The sequence below is a fragment of the Geospiza fortis genome, unplaced genomic scaffold (genome assembly GCF_000277835.1).
Source record: "Geospiza fortis unplaced genomic scaffold, GeoFor_1.0 scaffold53, whole genome shotgun sequence".
Classification (NCBI taxonomy): Eukaryota; Metazoa; Chordata; class Aves; order Passeriformes; family Thraupidae; genus Geospiza; species Geospiza fortis.
The window spans coordinates 1819181-1834362 of NW_005054305.1; the positions used below are offsets into that span (position 1 = coordinate 1819181).

Here is a 15182-nt window from a genome sequence, read left to right on the forward strand (position 1 = left end):
AATTTCTCAGGATAGAAGCAACTGGAAAAAAAAAACCAAACAAAAATATAATTCATAAAAGTCAGCAATTAGTGATAATTACCAGCGTTAAAATTGGTGACAAGCACAGACTTGTGTTTATTTAGAAAGACCATTCACTGAGCTTCCCAGTTATGGAATTTTTTTTTTTAATGGTGGAATATTAGACAGTGTTCTCTTGAAATTAACATTAAATCATAATTAGAAACAAAGCTTTAAATTAATGGGTGCATCTGAGAATATAATTTACTTCATAGATTTTTGTAAACTACCTAAATAGATTTTATATCTCTAATGCTTCTGAATACTTTGTTTTAATTGGTAAATACTAAACATAGTTGTTAGCTAATAACTTACAATAAGATCTGTGTATTAACAGAATATATGTTGTGACTAAACACTTATGTATATGAAAAGTATATAAAAATAACTAAGTTTCAATTAAAATGTATTGGGTTTGAGAACAGTTACTAATTTTGAATACATTATTTGAAGAATTTGTTCTTATTTTATTATGTTAGTTGCTTACATACTATATTAATTTTATCTGCTGTGTTATTAAAAGTGGTAGCTAAATGAATTCATAGAATCATAAAATGGGTTGAGTTGGAAGGGACTTCAAGACCATCTAGTTCCAACCCAGAGCCTCACCACCCTCACAGCGAAGAACTTCTTCCTAATACTTACTGTAAATCTATATTCTTTCAGCTTAAAGCCATTTCCCCTTGTGCTATCACTCCTTGCCCTTGTCAGAAGTCCCTCTCCAGCTTTCTCCTAAGCACTGGAGGTCTGCCTGGAGCTTTCTCTTCTCCAGGCTGAGCAGCCTCAACTCTTACAGCCTGTTCTCACAGAAGAGGTTCTCTCCTATTCATGGCCCTCCTCTGGACCTGCTCCAGCAGCTTTGCATCATTCTTAGTATGATGGAGACCCCAGAGCTGGATGCAGCACTGCAGATGGGGTCTTACCAGAGCAGAGCAGAGAGGCAGAATCCCTTCCCTTGGCCTTCTGGCCACGCTGCTTTCGATGGAGCGGGATGCGGTTGGCCTTCGGGTGCACATGGCTGGGTCGTGTTGCTCTTCCTGTCAACCAACACCCCCAAGTCCTTCTCCTGAGGGCTGCTCTCAGTCCATTCCCCATCCAGCCTGTATTTAGGCCTGGGGTTGTCCCAGCCCAGGTGCAGGACCTTAATGAAGTTTTCATGGGACCACTGAGAAGTGGTGAGATCCTGTGAAGCCTGGAGAAGCCTGTGAGATCCTTCTGCATGGGATCCCTTCCCACCACTCTTACCCCATTGTAGAAGATTACCAAATTTTCAGGCACAATTTGTCCTTAGTGAAGCTGTGTTGGCTGTCATCAGCCACCTCCTCATTTTCCATGTGCTTTAGCACAGCTTCCAGGACGATCTTCTCCATGATCTTGATGGGCAGGAAGGTGATTCAAACATAACTGTCTGACTGTGTGAACAGGCCAGGTTGTTGGAAGAATAAATTGTAATTCGTGTCTGCTACTAATTGCAAAATCAAAATTACACAACCAAAATAGGTCTTGATCCTGTAGCTACGATTAAGCATCATTGCTGATTTTGTTGCATTGCACTGGCATTAATAATGCGGTTAATAGTCCTGTTGATTTAGGACAGAAAACGTAAGTCAGGAAAGCTACGTATGCATGTTTTAAGGAGGCAGGCTGAGGTTTTCAAAAGTGCTCCTTGGTGATTTATTTGTGCCATCCCTGCCATGACTCTGTGAGCATATACTCCTTTTAAAATAATGAAGTCTTTTAACAGTACATAAACTTCAAAATCGAAAGCGATGGTTGTAGGTTGATAACACTTTTTCCCCTCCTGAAGGTTTTTGTATTGAAAGAGAAGTGCATCCCTTTTGTTCAGGGTGCATAGTAATGTTCCTTTTCCTATGTATACTCTGAAAGGTCCCTGCAGCATAAAAGTATTTGCTCCGTCTTCTACTAATTTATTTAGAAAACCCTACAAAACCTCCACAGTAACTTATCTGCTCATTTCATAACCATTTGAAAGGACTCCAAAAGCTTTGCAGTCAGAATAGGCTAAATCCACATAATTAACTCCTGAAAGCTTTTATATGTTTTCCTTCATCTGCTTATTACATCTGGTTTTTTAGGAAATGGCATCAAATGAAGCTTGGTACATGCTTAATCTTAAATCACCTCAGTCCTCATTGGAGGAATGTGTTGGTGCACTGGCTGCACCAGTTTTTCCCTCACTGTGTTGTAAGATTTTTAACCCATCTAGAATGCAGCATATATTTTTTCCTGAGTGGGAGCCATAACCTGGAGAAAAGTAAAGCCAGGGCCATTTTGTAAAACTTGACTTGAGCTCAGTTTGCAGCGACTTCTGTACCATTGTGCCTCTCAGTGTACTCTGTGTTTGATTGTGATTGTAAACTGCTCTTTGTGTGCACAGCTCAGTGGATAACACTGTTAAAAAGACCTAAAGAAACATTTCAAACTTGAGGTAAAAGAGATGAGATGGTGTTTCAGTTGCTATTTTTGGTGCTTTTCTTTTGCCAGCCTCAATGTCACATCACTGCTGGTTTATCCTGTGAAGCTGAAAACTCTCAGGTCATTGAATTTCTAAATCTGCAATTCAGACCTAAATTTTTGCTTTAAATCACTTGGGGGTGATTTGAAGTTCATTCATGTAAGCTCTACTTAGTAACACCATCCTGCATCCAGGTGTTAATTTTACATTTAGTACGTTTATTGTTTTGTGCTGATCCTGAGGACTGTAGGAATGGTCTTGGGGTAGAAGGGATGGAGCAGTAAGGGCATAGCAGTCTCCATATTAGGACCACTTGTGATTTGCTTTCTGTTTGATGTTGTGGGGAAGCAGCTGCCCTCTTCCACCATCCTGCATTTGGCTGTGTAGTATATGCATTTTTCTGTCTCTGTGCAAGGAATTCTCCAAATCCCAGATAATCTGATGCAATACTCCAAGTACAGATACCATTAGTTGAGCAATAAGAGAAAGAACCTTGTCAGGAAAAAATATGTGTTTTTGATCCTTCCCATTACTTTTACACAGTAGTGGCAACATTAGACTGAATGATGAGACTCTAAATGGTATTGAAAGCAAACAATATTTTCTTAAAAATAAAATTAAAAATAAAGATGAGAGGAAAGTGCACTGTAAATAGGGTGAATCCAAACTAATAATTAATTTCTTTTGAAAGACATTGTGAATGAGTTATTTATCTGTCACTTGCTACATAAGACTGTAAGCTCTTTTACAGTTGAGTTTGAATCCCTAATGAAGACAAAACAGGGTTTAAAAAACCTTGAAAAGACCTTAAAACCTTAAAAACCTTTTAAAACCTTGAAAAGACTGTGAGGAGGGAGAAAGAGGGATCTTACAGTAGTTATTAAATAAGGTTTCTACTTCACCTTAAAATCTTGTTTTGAGTCACACATAAGTCTTCCCCACTGAATGCTACCGTTGATGCTGTACATAGACTTTTGACTTTGAAGTCTGCACTTCTAGTGAGTGTATATATTTGTTATTGTCATTATTACCTGACATTCTTTCTGCTGTATGCATGCTCAGGGTACATCCTAGTGATGCTCTAATGGGAAACAATAATACTCCCAGAACATGACTAAGAATGATGTAAACAATCAAAAACACTAGCTGTACCTGAAACAACCAGTTCAGTTTTTCTGCAGCACAAATAGATGCCTGCTCTCTCTTTGCCTGAGATAACCCTTTGAGATACAGAAGCTGTGTTGGGCCTGGCAGTGCCTTTGTGGAGGAACTTGCTTTCTTTTCCTTTGAAGAGAAACTTCTCTGTGGGGTAGGCCAGATCAGAAGCCAGATTATGTGTTTTGGAGAACACAATTACATTATTAGGTTAAACACAAAGTAAGGACTTGGTAGAGCTGACTTAATGGAGGGTGTTTGCATCAGATTCATCATTCGCTATCAGGTAATTGTGAAATTGCTTTAAGCCATAACAACAACACTCACCCCCTCCCTCATCCTCCCGTTCGGTTCCTCTCCTTTAAAGTCTCTGGGGTCATGACCCACCTGGAGGCCAAATATGTGGTATCTGGTGTACTGAATGATCTGATTATATTTTTACTAGCAGAGCCTTCAACTCAATGTGCAGTTCTGGCTCCCAGGAGTTATTGAGTCATGATCCACTTTTCAGAGGTGACTTTTATTTTTGTTTGACTTTTTTTTTTTTTAATGCAAAGAAGCACAGTCATCTTTTTTTCTGTCTAAAAGTGGGTAGTGGTTACTGTGCTTACACACTGCTGGGCCTGGGCTCTGGTTTTTCTCAAACATCTCATGTCATGTTTCTGCACAGATCTTTTGAAACCTGGGTGACCACATGGAACAAGATTATTTGCTTGAATTGACAAGGCCTTTTTGTAAATTCAGCTTCTGTCTTTGAAAGAGTGATTAGAATTTCCCTGAGTCCTTCACCACACAGTGAAGTGATGCAGTGTTAAAATCAATTCTCTTTGAAATTTTGCTTTTGTAATTTCCATTTCTGTCTGCTTTGATAGAAGCTCATGGTAATTGTAGTTCTGCTTTCCACAATGAATACCCATATTAATTGTTTTATTTAAAGCTGTAGCAGTAATCCTCCTTTACCTGTGGTCAGGTTAGAGGCATTTCCCAGTTGCCTTGTTGGTGTGTCTTTGTAAGGAGACAGATGGAAATGTGAGGGCTGCCTTCCAGCTCTGTTTTAAGGCAGCTCTCACTCCAGCAAATCTCATCGTTAATCCTCTAGTTCAGTGATGGGCCACTGCAAAGAAAGCTTGAAATGGGTTTAGGAAATTGGTTTTGTAGAAGCACAGCAGAAATGGAGATGTGCTGGGTGGTGCTTTAGTATCTGAATCTTTTCAAAGAACACTGAGAGTGATAGAGCCTGGAGGTGGGGGTGATCTAAATTTTAGGAAATTCCCCTATTATTTCATGTTTTCTTTCAGATTTAATTTTGAAATTATTCAATTCTGATAATGTCTTCTAATCCCCATAGTAAGTTTTAAGGAAATTAAATAAAATTCATCTGTGTACAGTGGGAAACTTGTTGAGGGAGAGGGGAAGCCTTAGGAGTGTTGCCAAATTGGACCTCCTTCCTTGGTAGAGTGGTGGGGAAGGAAAAAGTATAGCAGCTAAATACACATACACTTTGCACATACTAACATTCTGTAGAGTTCAATCCAAAACAGAACTTAAAATGTTGTCAAGAGAAGTAGGCAACTCAAGAATTACACTGGGATCCATCCAGTGGTGCAGGTAAAAGGAAAGATGAGTGCTGGAAAACTGAATTAGAGATGTGCAGATGGCTCATTGCCAGGAATCTAACCAGCTCTGAGCTGAGTTAGCTACAATTAGTGTGCAGGTAGATATGGAAATGATTATTTACCCTCTCACCAAACCTCCTGCGCACTGGAAACGTCTCAGTGCACACAGGTAGGCTCCAGCAGAATTCCATGCCATGTTGCTGGGTGTGGAACAATGGACACGAGGGTGAGCCCTGATGTGCCAGAGTTGGCAGCATAAAAACAGGTTTGTGAGATCAGGGAAGAGCTCCTGAGTCAAGTCCAGCTCTGTTTTCTCAGTCACTATGTCAGATTGGCTCAGATGAACTCAACAATGGAATGTCTTTCCCACATCCTCCCGAGCTCACTGATGTATCATCAGATGGGCAGAATTTTAAGAAAACCTTATCTTAATTTCACTATGAAAAGCAAGAGGGGTTGGTTTGTTGTTTTGGTTTTTTTTTTACCAAATGACCTCATATATGAATGTTGGATAGACATATTATTTGGGTAATTTTTAAACAACGAACATTAATTTAGTTATAGTAAATCATTGGCTTTGGTCATATTTAAATGCAGATATGGCAGATACATGTGTTAATAAGAGAAATGTTCTTTGGTTTTGGTGGTTTGGTTTGGTTTTTTTTGTTTGTTTTTTGGGGTTTTTTTGCCTCCTTTAAATTCCATCAATTTATTTTTCCTCCAGGCTCTGCTGCCTCCTCAAGCCCCCTCAGCACACTGGAGTCCACTTAAAGCATGTTCTCCCCTCTCCTCTGCTGCTGCTGAGGTGTGCTCCCATTTACACTGTGAGGAGGAAAACTAACCATTTCCTAATTGCACCAGGCATTTAGGGCTAGAACTAAGTGCAGACACGTTAAGGAGTTACTCCCTTGTATTGATGCTCCAATTCTGGGGAGGCTGGATCAAGCACAACCTGACCCAGGCAGCAGCTCACTGCTGCAGGGTCTTGCCACCTCCTCTCCCCTGCAGAAGGAAAAGCCTCTGCTCTCCCCTCCCCAGCTCTATTGAACTCCAAATGAGGCCCAGCTGCTCTAATGGCCTCAGGCAGTGTTAGGAAATCAGCTGCCCCGTGCTGTTCTCCAGGGCTCCCAGCTGCCTCAGCCGGAGCTCAGCAAGACCCGCGGCCACCCTGCCCTGCCGCCTCTGCCTGCCCCATCCTGCACAGGCACATCCCTGCATCCCTGCACGCCTTCCTCCCGCCCTGCTCCCTCACTGCAGGGACCAGAACTCACACAAGCCGTGCTTCCTGAGCCTTTCTTGGCATTTCCACCATCAAGCTTGTTTTCTCTTGGCAAGCTAGAAACATCCTCTGGTAGCATTAACCATTGACCATTTCTCTGGTAAATCTGTGGCAATCTCCATCCGCAGGCAAGTCTCCTTGTAGAGATGCCAGGGAAGCAAATCAAATTGCCAGCATTTTTGCTCTGTGTGTGCTATGCTTTATTAGTAGCTTCCAATCAAAATTATAATAGTTGTCATAGATTTCATACAACAGGTGGGCTGTAGAAAACATGGGGAATGAACGGACTTCATGCAGAGGTTGTGCTTTGGGAATTGAAGATTTTTTGATTCATGAAGGTTGATTCATTTTCATTATGGTGTTTTTACTAAAGTCTTTTAATTTAAATACATTCCTGAAATCTTACCTTAAGAACATCATAACTGACATAAATAGCACAGAAATTAAATTTTATTGCATGAAATTTAATAGAAGTCTGTAATGATTTCACTTATATTTATGGAAGTATCGTCACCGATTTCAGCAAAATAAGTGTTTCAGTCACTCAGATTTCCATAAATTCTTTTTTTCAAAGGCACCTGACAGGCTTTAGGCTACTGCAACCTTAATACTGCTTCAGTGTAGTTTTTTCCTTAACACACTTCATAGTTGTGTGTTTGTACACAGTCCCTACCATTTCCAAATCTAATGAAAACATAGAAGAGAAAAGAGAATCTGCTTATCTTAGGTATTTCACTGCTGAAATAGCAGAATGTGCCAGGCTAAGAAATGTCATTTTATCTGGTATTGTCTCTGGTTGGGGTAGAGAAGTGTAGTTGCCACAAAATCTATTTAAAGCCAGTCTAACTGGAACTGACTCTCTCTCCCAGGTTAGAGGTGAATAATTTGGTTTGTTTCACACCTGTGTATCCAGTAGTGTAGTAATAATTAGTTCTTAGATATTTGTCTACACCAGCAGACCTCAAAGGCTGCTGGAAGTGGCTGTCATGATTATTGCCTTTTTACAGGTGGCCCTGAAGACCTTGACCAACCTGGTGATAAAGCAGGAGTGGAGCTGTAGGTTTTCAAAATGCCAACTTATCTTCTTGGCCAAGGTCCCTTCCTCTTTGTAGGGCTAGGTGCCATCTATTGAGGGGAAGAACAAAGATAATGTGATAAGGTTTTGTACTTTTGTGTCTGTTGGTTTAACTGGGGAAAACTTTTCTCTGTTGAAATAAATTTCTCTGAAAGTTCAGTCTAGTGTTCTGGTTATTGGAAAATTTTAGACTGCTGTTTCTTTGGAACAAATGTCATTTGATATAATGATCTAGCAAAGTGGAAAATTTCATATTTCAGTGGGTGTTCCTTAGCTCATTTTAAAACCTTCCATGGCCACCCTGTTACTAAATGTTTAAATTTGACTGTCCATATCCTAGTGCTGGGTGCACAAATATAACAGTCTTTGAGCTGTGTGATGCCATCCAAGAAGTGATCTACGGGTCTGTTTGTGCTTGAGTTAAATTCCTAAGTTCATCATCAATATAAACAAAAATATTAATTGTTAAAGCAGATACTTAAATAATTGTTATCACTCTATGAGTGTAAAGCATAATTTCAAATAAAGACATTTCACTACATTTGCTGCATGTGGTTTAGAAGTTATTTATTTCTCTTTTTTTATGTATATATTTTGTTATAATTAGATCCTTTGATAGGTCAGACTACATGTAAATCGCAGTATTGCATTGAAGACAGGAGGTGAAGAGATTCTGAAAAGACAGAGAAACTGACCTTCCATGCAATTTCAGTTAACATGAGCAAGAGCAAAAAATCAAGTTATTGGATGTCTTTGTGTGAAGTTTTTCTCTAGATAATGGCATACTGACAAGTGAAAAATCGTGTCAACAGACTCTTCGGCAAAAACTGATGAAGCCCAACTTGATTTTTAAGATTTTTTTTTGTTATACGTACCCTTCTGTATTCTACCCTGAATATCCTAAAAGTGCCAAATAATAATGATGTTATCTATCCTCCATTAATTTTTTTATGCCAGGCAGGTTCTTGAGGCTGTTGAGAGGCCATGTATTCAGCAGACACCGAGCAGTGTGTTGGAGGTGTGCTAAAGCTTGGTGGAACAGAAGGATGCAGTCTGCATCCTTCTGATGCATCTCTCTCAGACAGAGAGAGAAACACAAGCGTGTGGTGCTAGTTAAAGATGTTGTTTGCACAGCATACTTTCTTGCTAACTTTATATCACTGTCATGCATGATAGCAAGATCTCTGTCTTCATTTGTACATTCTCTGTCCAATCCCCTTATCAGCTGTTTCCTTTGTGTTTTTAGATCATGGGGAATTCATATGCAGGGCAACTGAAATCTGCCCGTTTCGAAGAAGCTCTCCATAACTCCATAGAAGCTTCTCTGAGATGCAGCAGCGTTGTCCCACGGCCAATCTTCTCCCAGCTGTACCTGGATCCTGACCAGCCTCCTTTCCTGCCGGAAGGTAACCATGAAAGTATGGCACGTTTCAGTTGTTTTTCTTTGTGTGAAAAGGGTGGGGGGTGTTTCATTAAAAAAAAAAAAAAAAAAAGAAAAAAGAAAAAAGGCAGAAACAGGGGAGCAGTTCATTGTGTGACAAAATCTGAATCTTGGACATCATTAAGGGGAAAGAATGGCCTACTGGTTATTTTAAAAGGAGATAAATGTTATATTAAAAGGAGATACTGTTGAAAAGTTTAATTTTTAGGTTATTTTTATCTTTATTTTATTATTTTTTCTATTTTTATTCTTCAGATGTAAAGCCAAAGGTAGAAGAGTTGGATAAAGAGTTAGTACATCGCTATTCACAAAATGGAAACCTGGACTTTTCTACCAACCAAACTGTTAATGAAATGGAAGATGAAGAAGAGGATGAAGACATGTCAGATTCAAGTAGTCCTCCAATCCCATACTCGCAAAAACCTGCCCCAGAAGGGTCTTGCACTACTGATGGTTGGTATCCTTTTGTTTTACTGTATGATCTTCACTACTGTATGATTCTAGTGATAATGTGCACTCTCTGCAGTTACAAATTCTTTAGCTAGAAAGTCTGAAAATACAGTTTATAGTCAAAGCCATAGATCTGACAAAATACAGTTGAGAATATAAAGTTTAGTGTATCCTTGGAAAGCAGTGTGGAGGACTGGCTGTGGCACGTCATTAGTTTCTGAAAGCCCTTGTTTGTCTGTGGTTTTCATTGATTCACTCTCCTCAAAGAGGTTACCTGAGTTGGCATCAGTATGGCTGGTTCTCAGTCTATCCCTAAATGATTCTTGAAACATTGGCAAGGCTGGATTTAGTTGCTTCCATGGGTAGAAGGAAGAGAAGGAAAATAGGGAGGATGTTTAGTGTACTTTCTGCTGCTGAGGTGATAAGAAGGTTGGTAGTGGAAGCTTGTCTGTTTTGTCTTCCCCATGTGCCTGCTGGCCAATACTTCCTTACCCTGAGCTGCCCTGATTTGTTGCTCAAGATGAGCAAAATTGTTGACCATACTATATTTGTTTGGGTTTAAATGTGTTAAAGAAGGAACCAGGTAATTATGCGTGTACCTACTTGGCCTAAGAAAAATTGATGTGATTGGTTCATCTTATCCCAAAATTGTGCTATTCTGAAGGTTTAACTTCCTCAAAAAAAGATCTACTCATAGTTATTAGATGTGCTTCTTGTTAAAACATCTCCCTGCTGACTTCAGACACCTGAAAACAAGAACTGTTTCCACCGGGTCCCAATGGCCTTTTTGACTTTTTATTCAATATCCCCCTGAATCATGAATTCCTTGTGCACAGTTCATCAAAAGCTGTAATTTTGAAATGGTTTTGCACCTTACTGAAGTATCTGGTTGTATGAAGTTATAGAAGTAAGGATCAACCCCTGGTAATTCTTTGACATTTCTGGGGGGGAGGGGGGGGCATTAGCAGCATGTGTTGTCATCTTTGCCTTTTCCACTTCCAAATGCAGCTCACAGGAGCATATTTACCCTCTGTAACAGCATACTGCCCGTTCCCTATAGCACAAAGAACAGAAGGGCTGGCTAGCTACTGTGAAAAGATGGGGAATATTGTTGGGAGAATTCATTATTCACACAGAAGTGTGGTTTTCTGTCCTTTGAAGGCTTGTCAGTTTGAGGGAGTAGGGAAGGAGAAAGTATAAAATGATGTATTCCTAGGAGAGTGTTCTCAGTTGAGGACAAGTGTCAATAAAGTCTGCAAAATCTCCTGTGGACAGCAGGAGCAGTGCCTTTTTCACTTCACATATTATATGTATATAATGTTAAACTTCTTAGTATGTCCTGGGATTGACCTTTCAGGGGCAGTTTTGTATTTTGATTTTTATCTATAAGGCTTTTATGATCAAAGCACTCTAGAAGAAAGTTTTGTGTGTTACATCTGCAGAATTTTAGGGGTGTTCATTACTCATTTTTAAGTTTACCATTCTGAGTTTACAAAATCTGCCTTACTTTTAGATGTTCTCAAGGAGCCGATTAAAGAGAGTAGTGTTTTTGTGTCTGGAAAAGGAATGGAAAACAGATTTTTTTCCAAATACTTCTGGTGATCTGTTAGGACAGTTTTGCATAATTGTTTAAAATGCCCTGGTTCCCAAACATTCACACAGCAGACCATATCTCAACAAGATATTAATCTGATAGCTCATCTTTCATCTCATGAGTATGCCTTCCAGAGATGTAAGACAGAATCACTGCCATTGTTTGCATCCTTTATCTTACTTATTTAATTGCAAAGGTAAATAACATTATGAGGGTGTTAAACAATACTGATAGACCATTTGAACTCACTGTATTTGGATACTTTAAACTAAGCCTGTATTCCATTGCTTATCCAAGAGCAAAATATTGGTACTAGAGCCTGCAGTCCCTGCAGTTCATAGCTCTGCTTGCTGTTTCCCACCTTTTGGATCAGGTGGGATGAAATCTTTTTTTCCTTTGAGGTATTTGTGCTGTTTGCTTTTCCTGAATTCAGGATGTGTGCCATAGCCATCATATTATTTTCTGTGGTGACTTGTTTTTTATTCAGATGCATTTGTCAGTCACATGGATGCAGAAAGTAGATCTTAATGGTTTTAGTTGTCAGCTAAAAAAAATAAGTGCCTCACAAGTGAGTTTGTTGGATATTCTTTCTCAGCTAGTATTTGATGTCTTAACTCTTCTTAGCCCATTGGCAAGAGCAATTGTATTTGCCACTGAACCTTGCTGTTAGTCATGAAAGTAATTCACTTATTTTCAGGGGCGTTGGGGGTTTGTTTTTGGTTTTTTTTCCTGCTCAACACAAGTTTTTGTAACTAAAATTTCCATGAAAATAGGGTTTCAAGAAAAATAATTTATTTGTTTTCATATGGGTATCTCAAACAGGCAACAAAATTCTTGCATTATCAAGAAGCTGTTCTTAACCGAGTGCTTGCTGTAGCTTTAAAAGAGGCTGCTTCTAATTTGTGGAATAACATTCTATGCAAGCTGTGGGAAACACAATAGTATCACCTTTCTTTTGTTAGCAAATCCTCAATTTACCTGATGCTTAAAAAAAGGCCAAGGTAGTTTCAGAAGCAATTAGGTAAGCAGGTACTTAACACCTGATCAGTTACTGTGAGGTTACAATAGCGAGTGACAGTGACCCCTAATTCATATGTAATTCCTGGAAGCTAATTCCTTATGCAAATACCCCATTTATTACAGTGCAACAAGGAGCTGGTGCCCCACATGGAAACTACCTCTTCTTGCAGTGGGGAAAGGGAAGAGAGATTCAAGTTTTGTTTTTAAGAAGATTCTAGGACTTGTAGTCGTTGACAACTGTGGGGATACATTTTCAGGAAGAAGGGACTGGGTTACTTTAAATGAAGTGATGTTGGAGAGTGCATATGTGCTTCTCAGAAGCAAAAACTAATGCAGAGAAATGCAGTTGTCTGTAAAAGCTGTTAATATTTTAATTTTTTTGTGACTGCTCCTGGTATTTGCAAATCTTTAACTAAAATATAAGTGCTTGTTCCTTATTTGAAACAAAGCTGAGATCCCGTGAGAACATGTTGTTTGTTTTGGTTTTTAATAGTTCAGCAGTTACATGTCGATAAAAGATTTCACAAAAAGAAGTTGGTTTGGTTTACTGACTCATGTTTTCTTCTCTTTGTACTTACATTTTCATAAAATGTACACAAAAGGTACACAAGTAAATTAAAGTGCTGTTCCTTCTTCTTTATAGGAAATGTTTTACTGCTGTTTGACATAGAAATGTAGGTGCCAGCCCAGTTAGAAATGAATAGCTATGAAATGTAAATGAATTTTAAATGTTCTAAGTCTTAGACATCGACGGTGCAAGTTCTTCTAGTACTGAGACATTATGTCTTGTCTTTCCTAATGTGGAAATTATTATTTCTAACAGATAATTAATTACCAATGCAAAAATCATGCAAAACAGAAAAGAAAATAAGATTGGGTCTCTGTGGTGCTTGCTAGTTAGAAAAAGACAATGTAACAGGGAGAGGGTTAATCTCCCCTTCATGTCCCCGCAGTTACTTGCTTCCAAATCAGTGTGTTTTGGGTGGAATTTCCTCGTTCAGTTTCAAAAAGCAGCAGAAACTTAAAAGAGTGCTTTTCAGGCCTTAAAGTTAAGGCAAAGAAGGATAATGAAGGGCTCTTGAAGTATTCCATCTGCATGTCTTTGAAGGAAAATTCAAACCTTTTACTGCACAGGAGCAGATTTGCATCCTCTCCCTATCTCCTGGTGGAAATAAATCCCAGCTGTAGCTGGCCAGGCCCTGCAGCCCTCCCTGTTTCTCCTGGGACAGCTGTTCCATGAGCCTGAGAAAAGTTCCTGGAGGCTCTGAGGGTCTCTGTGTGCTGCCTCTCTCCCTGCCCACCCATCGGGATCCCTTTTTCTCTCAGAAGGGGAGCCAGAGGAAACCGTTTGGTGTCAGCCCTGTTTATTATCTCACCACCTCAGAAAATGAGGTTTTGGCAATCGCCTGTGAGCTTTGAGCTGGTGGCTGCTTTCTGCCATTTCTGGTAGTGAATTATAAAGGCAGTGAATTTCAGCAAGGTTTGTGAAGTTCAGGAGCTGTTTGGATGACATCGGTGTCCCCAAACTTAAGTCCCCTGGGGCAGCAACATAATTATAGCTCTCTCACAGGCTGAACATCACAGAGGCATGTGCTGGCCAGCCAGTCTGCACATGCATACCTCTCTGATCCACAGATGTCGCCAGCCAAAGCCGAGGAGGATGCCAAAGGAGATTGTGAAAGGAGGGAGAAGGGGGAGCGTGCAAGGGGTCTGGGAGCACTGGCTGACTAAGAGAGGATACTGGGGGTGAATTGGAGATGTTGCTTGCAGTTTCAGTAGGATGCAGCATTTCTACAGTCCAGTCCTACATATCCTAAATGGTGGGAAGTATTAAGTATATTAAGATCTACAGCCTCTCAGCTAAGAGGCTGCTGTTCCCATGATAGCAAGCTGTAACTGAATTGTGCTTGTAAACTTGTTAAGTTGTTTTTTCTTAGGACTGTCCTGTAGCTTCTCCGTTGGGGACTGATGCAGAATGGTGACACACTGCTGCTCAAAGCATAGCTGAAGTTGTTTTGCTCATAGCCCAGAGAAATCTATGAGTCTTTTCTTTCACTTGGGATGTCATGGAGCACTGCTTCACTTCACTTCACTGGGGCAGCAAAACCTTCAAGCACCCCAAGGGGCTCAAAGCTTCTCATGTGATATTCACCCTTCTCAATGTTGTGTGCTCCTTCAGGAAGCAAGTCTGTATTGACACGCAACAACACTGACAACCGGGCTTGTGCCAGTATTGCTATTGCTAGGAATTCCTTCAAAAGCCTTCTCCTGTTGGGCACCATTTGTGCTTCTGGCCATTTCCAGAACATTTTTAGGTAGAGACTGGGCTAGAAGCTATTTGTGTAAAGCACGGGTTTAAGTCTGTGTTGAAATCTTACTGCATTTGCTGTTTCATAATCCTTATCTACAGATTTCCTGTTTGCCCGCATTGTCAGCAGTGGGCAATTTTTCTGTTTTAAATCAGATGTAAAGTGGTATTTCCTAAGCATGTCAGCTACTCAGATTTCACTGAATGCCTAAATATTTAAGGTCAGTTTTGAAAATTCTGGATTTAATATCCAAGTGACATAAACATTTGAATAAGCACATTTTATTTTGAATGGAAGGGACTTTTTCCCTGGGTTTATCTGAGACTGTTTCTTTCTAAATTATATCCAAAAGTCTAGATAATACTTAGCCTGGTACCTGGCTTCTTATTTGACTATGATCAATATGTTTTTAGAGAACATGCCTTAAGAAGAATTTAACAGATTAAAATCAAATGGCACCTAATCAGAAAATAACTAATTGTGCTTTAAATATGCAGATTTAATACTTCTCTCCTAAAACATATGTAAGTTTCTATTGGTAAGTTGTTGATATAATCCACTGATTCATACATGAAAACTTCAGGTGCTTCATTTCACTTCATTGGCTGGAAAAAGGTGTGTGTGAGGAGTGAATCCAAGCTAGCTTTCCATGAGCTGCTGCTGGAACTGAGCTGATTGAAGAAGTGAAGAAACCATTCAGCCAAGAA

At 39.7% G+C, this 15182-nt stretch overlaps 1 protein-coding gene across 1 annotated transcript in view; it reads left to right on the plus strand.

The window, feature by feature from the left end:
• Positions 1 to 15182, plus strand: part of GREB1L (GREB1 like retinoic acid receptor coactivator) — a 132323-nt gene that overhangs the window by 62480 nt on the left and 54661 nt on the right. The window contains 2 exon segments of the mRNA XM_031066537.1: positions 8908 to 9067; positions 9358 to 9555. Of these exon segments, the coding sequence (XP_030922397.1) occupies positions 8911 to 9067; positions 9358 to 9555 (355 nt within the window). The 5' untranslated portion in view covers positions 8908 to 8910.